The sequence below is a fragment of the Cyprinodon variegatus genome, unplaced genomic scaffold, assembly GCF_000732505.1.
Source record: "Cyprinodon variegatus isolate N-32 unplaced genomic scaffold, C_variegatus-1.0 Scaffold257, whole genome shotgun sequence".
In the NCBI taxonomy this organism is placed as follows: domain Eukaryota; kingdom Metazoa; phylum Chordata; class Actinopteri; order Cyprinodontiformes; family Cyprinodontidae; genus Cyprinodon; species Cyprinodon variegatus.
In genome coordinates this window covers 458,715-465,386 of record NW_015150710.1, presented here as the reverse complement: position 1 = coordinate 465,386, position 6,672 = coordinate 458,715, and the positions used below count along the sequence as shown (strand labels likewise).

The following is a 6,672-nucleotide window of genomic DNA, read 5'->3' as shown; positions in this document are numbered from 1 at the left end:
CAGGTAATTTGTAGGTTGAGAGTGAGCAAGGCTGTACCTGTTCTGGAGTTGAGCTGAGCGGCAGAGGGGGGGAACCAAGAGGGTCCAGAGGCTGTCGGCAGGCTGAGGGCTAGGCAGAGGCAGAGCTTAATTTGAGTGTTGGCAGATAACAGATCTGAGTTTCCTTCCAGAATCTTCTGAGAGCGGGTAGGCAGAACTTTGACAGGAATAATTCTTCAGAGAATGGACAGGCAGATCACCGGCAGAGAAACTCTTCAGGGTTTCAGGTTTCAGGCAGGTTCACTCTAGGAAGCAGAGAAGAGAGAACAGATCAGTTTCGGGTTCAGGTTATCAGGGAGCCAGAGGTTCAGACAGGCTGGTTGGCTCAGGCTTGCTAACCGTTACTGGCAAACACTCTGGCCCTGGAGAGACGTCCTCTGCCTCCTTAAATACGGATCTCCTGATGAGCAGATGAGCGACAGGTGGTTGCAATCAGCTCCGGCTCCAGGAGATCTCGTACGCCCTCTGGTGGAGAAAGTGGACAGACCTCCAGATCCCAACAAATCTTTGAAATTAATATCCTGGAAATAGTCTTGATTTCCTAAAATACTCACCTTTTAAGAAGAATAGCTGTACTTGTTCCAGGTTTTTGTTTANAAGAAGAATAGCTGTACTTGTTCCAGGTTTTTGTTTAGGTTAAAGGAAAATCTTCTTCTCTCAATCATCTTATTTTTTGACTTTTTACAGGAGCTTCTGCAACAGAGTATCAGAAAAAACACAAATCGAACCTAAAGAAGAGATTCCAGTGTGTCTTTGAAGGAATTGCTAAAGGAGGAAACCCGACCTTATTAAACCAGATCTACACAGAGCTCCACATTACAGAGGGAGGAACTGGGGAGGTTAATGAAGAACACGAGGTCAGACAGATCGAAACAACCTCCAGAAAACTAGACTACCCTGAAACGATCAGAAAGGAGGACATCTTTAAGCCTCGTCATGAAAAAGCTCAACCAATCAGAACAGTTCTCACCAAAGGAGTCGCAGGCATTGGGAAGACCTTCCTAACACAGAAGTTCACTCTGGACTGGGCTGAAGACAAAGCAAATCAGGATATTCACTTTACTTTCCCATTTACCTTCAGAGAACTCAATCTGCTAAAAGACAAAAAAATAAGTTTGGTGAAACTTATTCATCACTTCTTCCCAGAAATCAAAGACATCAGCAATTTGGATCAATTTAAGGTTCTGTTGATCTTTGATGGTCTGGATGAGAGTCGATTTCCTCTGGACTTTCACAGCCAGGATATCATGACGGATGTTACGGAGTCCGCTTCAGTGGACGTTCTGCTGTTAAACCTTATCAGGGGGAAGCTGCTTCCATCCGCTCTACTCTGGATAACATCAAGACCTTCAGCGGCCAATCAGATACCTCCTCAGAATGTGGATTTGGTGACAGAAGTTAGAGGATTCTCAGATTCTCAAAAGGAGGAGTACTTTAGAAAGAGGTTTAAAGATAAGAGGAAAGCCAACCTGATCGTCTCCCACATCAAATCCTCACGTAGCCTTCACATCATGTGCTACATCCCAGTTTTCTGCTGGATCAATGCTACAGTCTTAGAGGATGTGCTAAAGGTAAGACAAGAAGCAGAGCTGCCCAAGACTTTGACCGAGATGTACATCCACTTCCTGGTGGTTCAGACCAAGATTAAGAAGGTCAAGTATGATAAAGGCGTAGAAACGGATCCACATTGGGGACCAGAGAGTAAGACAATGATCGAGTCTCTGGGCAAACTGGCTTTTGATCAACTGCAGAAAGGAAACCTGATTTTCTACGAAGCTGACCTGAGGGATTGTGGCATCGATATCACAGAAGCCTCATTGTACTCTGGAGTGTTCACGGAAATCTTTAAAGAGGAGAAAGGACTGTACCAGAGCAAGGTCTTCTGCTTCATCCATCTGACCGTTCAGGAGTTCCTGGCTGCTCTTTATGTCCACCTGACCTTCGTTAACTCTGGACTTAATCCGATGATGGAAAAACAAAATACATCAGAAAGAGGAGAACGCAGAGCTGCAGCAATCCAACTTCACCAGCATGCTATCGACAAAGCCTTACAATCTGCCGCAGGACACCATGACATGTTCCTTCGCTTTCTGTTAGGACTTTCTCAGCCAGAAAATCAAAACCTCCTACTCGGCTTGCAGGCACATAAACCGAGCATCTCACAAAGCAACCAAGACACAATCCAGTACATCAAGAAGAAAATCGTTAGTGATATTTCTGTGGAGAAAAGCATCAATCTGTTCCACTGTCTGAATGAGATGAATGACCGTTCTCTTGTGGAGGAGATCCAACAGTACCTGAGATCAGGAAGCCTCTCCACGGGTAAACTCTCTACGGCTCAGTGGTCGGCTCTGGTCTTTATCTTATTGACTTCCGACGAAGACTTGGCTCTGTTTGACCTAAAGAAATATTCTGCTGAAGAAGAAACTCTTCTAAAACTGCTTCCAGTGGTCAAAGCCTCGACCAGAGCCCTGTAGGTAGAGAGAACATTTCAGATATTTCATCTCTTATATTACAAACAGCTTTTAGTTGTATTTTCTTTGTTTTTCTTTCCCCCAGACTGAGTGGCTGTAACCTCTCTGTCAGAAGCTGCGAAGCTCTGTCTTCAGTTCTCAGCTGTCAGTCTTCCAGCCTGAGAGAACTGGATCTGAGTAACAACAAGCTGCAGGACTCAGGAGTAAAAAAACTTTCAGCTGGATTGGAAAGTCCCAACTGTAAACTGGAGAGCCTTAGGTTAGAATACAAATGGTTTATGTCAAACCTTTGGGTGGAGTGAATTTTCAGATAAATTCAAATCTCTTTTCCATATACAACCCTCAGCCTTACAGGTTGCCTGATCACAGAGGAAGGCTGTGCATCTCTCGCCAAAGCTCTGAGCTCTAACCCGTTCCACCTGAAAGAGCTGGACCTGAGCTACAATCACCCAGGGGATTCAGGAGTGATGCTTCTGTCTTCTAGGGTGGAAGATCCACACTGCAAACTAGAAATCCTCAGGTATGCGGTTAGAATCATTTTCTGTTTCCAGATTTATTTTAAATAGCACGATGGAGTATTAGGGCCAGGTTAGAGATTTTTAGAATGTTTTTATTGTCGTGATCTTTTTCAGCAATCTGACCCACATGCAGGAAACCACTCAGAGAAACCAGGGGAAGGTTTACAAGGTTTTATTGAATACAATTCGAGATGGGTCCAGTGTTACTCTGAACGCTGGTGAACCGGCACTAGAAAGTGGGAGGGGAAGTTCAGTGTTTAGTTCAGGCTTGTTGGGAAATTTGAGCAACGATTTGCAAAGCAGAAACCGCAACTGGACTCACGTTTCTAGAAATTGTGTCTTTCCAAGAATCCAGTCGGTGTGGGTTGTTCCAGAAATTGGTTGACTCGCTGGAGGGCGGACAGGGTTTACTCAGGTTAAGTTGGTTCCTTGAGGAGCGGTGGAGCTGATTGCCACTTAGATTTCCTGTGGTACTTGAACGGTTCTTGTGGAGATGAATCCCCTGCTCAGTATGACGCTCAAGACGATCCTTCCAGGGGAAGAAGGCCCAAACATCCAGTTTGCAGGATGACTTCCTGCTGAGAGGCAAAGACAAAAACAACAAGATTAGGACTCAGGGAGACAAAAACTCTGTTTGACTCAGCAAAACTCAGCTTGGCTAGAGTACCCAAAACTGGCAAACACTCTGGCGTCGAGGTAGTGGCAGTCAGCAGCTTAAGAGTCCTCAGATAATGAGGCAACCGTCCGCAGGTGTGTGGAAGGGCCAATGAGAACCGGGCGCCACCTGGAGGTGGAGGGAGAAAACACAAACACACAACCCACACAAACTGGATTCTTGACATTTATTTTGAGAACAAAGTCGTAACATTACGAGAAAAAAGTTCTAATATTACTAAAATAAAGTCGTAACATTATGAGAACAAAGTCATCAAACTACAACCGGTTTCAGAAAGAAAGCTCGGAGCTCCGCCCAGCGGATGACAGCCGACCAGCTCCACCAATCAGCAACCTGAGTCCACTTTGACATCCTGCCCAGTTTGATGCTGGTGCCAAAATATTTGCTTATTTGTAAAACCGATGCTAAAGTATAACTTCACATGATGCTCCACATTCCTCATTGTAGGAAAGAAAGTGCTTCTTGTAGAAGTTGTCACAAAATACAACTTTTTTCTTGTAATTTTGGGACTTTATTCTCTTAATATTAAGGCTTAATACTTCTTATTTTAATGGATATTCTTGTGACTTTTTTCTCGTAATATTACGACTTTATTCTCGTAATTTTAAGACTTTATTCTCTTAATTTTACAACTTTATCTTTGATATAGAAGAAAAAAAATCTCTAGCCTGGCCCTAATAATGTCAGGATTTGATTATTGAGTGTTGACCCAAAAGCAGAGGCTGAGAGACAGAGGTGAATCTGTTGTGAATTTAATAATGACTAAACAGAAATCAGAGGCTGGTTATCCAAAAGTCCAAAAGGAAAACAAAGTCCAAACAAACATGAAACCAGAAGTCCCCAGCAAAGGGGAACTGAACAGAGAGGGCTTTTTAAAGGAGACTGAGACAAAGAGGTGGCTAATGAGGAAACTGGGAGCAGGTGTGCAAAGAACAAGAGGGAAAGAGCTAGGGAAGAAGGAGAACACAAGAGGGCAGCAAAGAGCAACAAATAGAAACCTGGAAGACTGGAAAAAACAACAAAATGATAATCAAATAACTAGGACTATAAAACATGCAGAAAAGAAAACTAAACACTAGTAAACAAGGATTAAAGTAAGACTGAATGCTCAAAAGAAAAACATAACAGAAACAGAAACCTAACAAATAATTGTAAAAAGTCGTAAAATAGTCGCCCTGTTAGTAGTAAAATGTTCTCGATAAAAGAATGCATATGTATCAGAGGTGTCAAAGGTATTGTTTATTATTCAGGTAGAAGTATAAATCTTACAGTTTAAAAATTATTTGTTGAAGTTAGAGTATAAACTTAAGCTTTTTATACTCAAGTAAAACTGTAAAAGTTCTATTTTTAAAACTACTTAAAATATAAAAGTAAAAGTAATGCAGGGAAAGACAGACCAGACCAGACCAGTTAAAGATTANCTTAAAATATAAAAGTAAAAGTAATGCAGGGAAAGACAGACCAGACCAGACCAGTTAAAGATTAGAAGATTTATATACAAGGTTCAACAGAAGACCAAAACTGCTGTTTATTTCATATGGAAGGAAGGTGTCAGAATTCTGCCTTCAGGCTTGTTTGGCCGTTGTTGGAAAGAGCTGGAGAGGAGGTTTGGATCCTGTGACAATTGTCCTGGTTCCAGTACAATATGGTACTGGTAAACACCAGTACCATATTGTACTGGTGTCATAAATGTCACAGTTATGTTTCTAATTAGTAACATAAATATAACGTAAATGTAAAAGTTTATATTTGTGTGACAGAAAACCTTTAACACTAAAAGTCCAGTAGATACATAGAGAATGTATTTATTCACTTGTTTCTGTGTTTTTTTTAACCTTTCAGAGTGGACCATATTGGCAAGCAGTGGTTAAAACCTGGTCTGAAGAAGTGTAAGTCTGAATAATACTGATAAACAATGAAAGAAACACATTTTCGGTTATATTATCTTTCACTTTTTTTTTTTTATCAATCATTTGCTTTCCTCCTGTCTTTCCAGATTTTAACATGTCTATACTTCAAACCCTTGTTGTTTATAATCTCCTTTTTCTTTACTTGTCACTTCATCTGAGTTCATTTCATGTCAGGATTTACCTCTTTTGCCCTTTTTTTTAATCATTCCATTATAACCAGTTTGTGTTTTGTTGTGCCTCAAATATTTTCCTGACTATAAGCCGCTACTTATTTCCCAAGCTTTGAACCCTGCGGCTTTTCTTTGGATTGTTCCTAAATGCCAGAGGGGGAAGTTAAAGTTGAAAATGAAAGAATAAGGGCACAAGAACATGCTAGCAGCAGGCACAACCAGGAACAAAAGTCCATTCGTTCATTTTATTTGCTGCATTAAAGCTCGGTGGGAGACAGTTGTGGTCGGAACATTGAAATTTCTCTTATTTCATATAATGATTTATGCTATCTACTCACTAAAAAAGTTTTTCTCTCAGTCTGTATCACCTGCAAGGCCACACAATGCCTGAGTGAGTATTTATAAACAAGACATACTTCTTCCCATAAAAAGCAAGATTCTTTCTCAGGTTTTATTTATAACATATTAGTGTTTAACCAAAGTGTCTATAATTTGATTTGAATCTGAATACTTTCCATTATTGTAAGTAAGGAGAACGAATGCAGTCCAGATCAGAACAGAACAGGGCTGATTACAAAGCAATAAGGGCCTTATGATGAACTGTTCTCTCTTTGGAAAGATAAAATAAAGTGCCGACTGTGTCATGATTTTATCAAGAGCTCGGACCCACATGCAGAGAAACCAAAACAGAGAGACCAGGGAAAAAGTTTAACAGGTTTATTGAGAAGCTTGTGGAGATTCCAGTGTTGCTCTGAACACTGCTCAACCGGAACTGAAAGGTGAGGGGAAGACACTGCGGTTAGTTTAGGTTCAGTGGGAAAATTGATTCTCGAACTTGAAGAGGAGAAATGGTTTGCAGACTCACGTTTCCAGAAAAGTGGTTGA

At 41.2% G+C, this 6,672-nt stretch overlaps 1 protein-coding gene across 1 annotated transcript in view; it reads left to right on the top strand.

The window, feature by feature from the left end:
* Window positions 1-6,672, top strand: part of LOC107089583 (protein NLRC3-like) — a 14,645-nt gene that overhangs the window by 6,127 nt on the left and 1,846 nt on the right. The window contains exons 2-5 of the mRNA XM_015382467.1: window positions 727-2,512; window positions 2,599-2,772; window positions 2,860-3,033; window positions 5,550-5,596. Of these exons, the coding sequence (XP_015237953.1) occupies window positions 727-2,512; window positions 2,599-2,772; window positions 2,860-3,033; window positions 5,550-5,596 (2,181 nt within the window). The remainder of the gene's footprint in view (window positions 1-726; window positions 2,513-2,598; window positions 2,773-2,859; window positions 3,034-5,549; window positions 5,597-6,672) is intronic.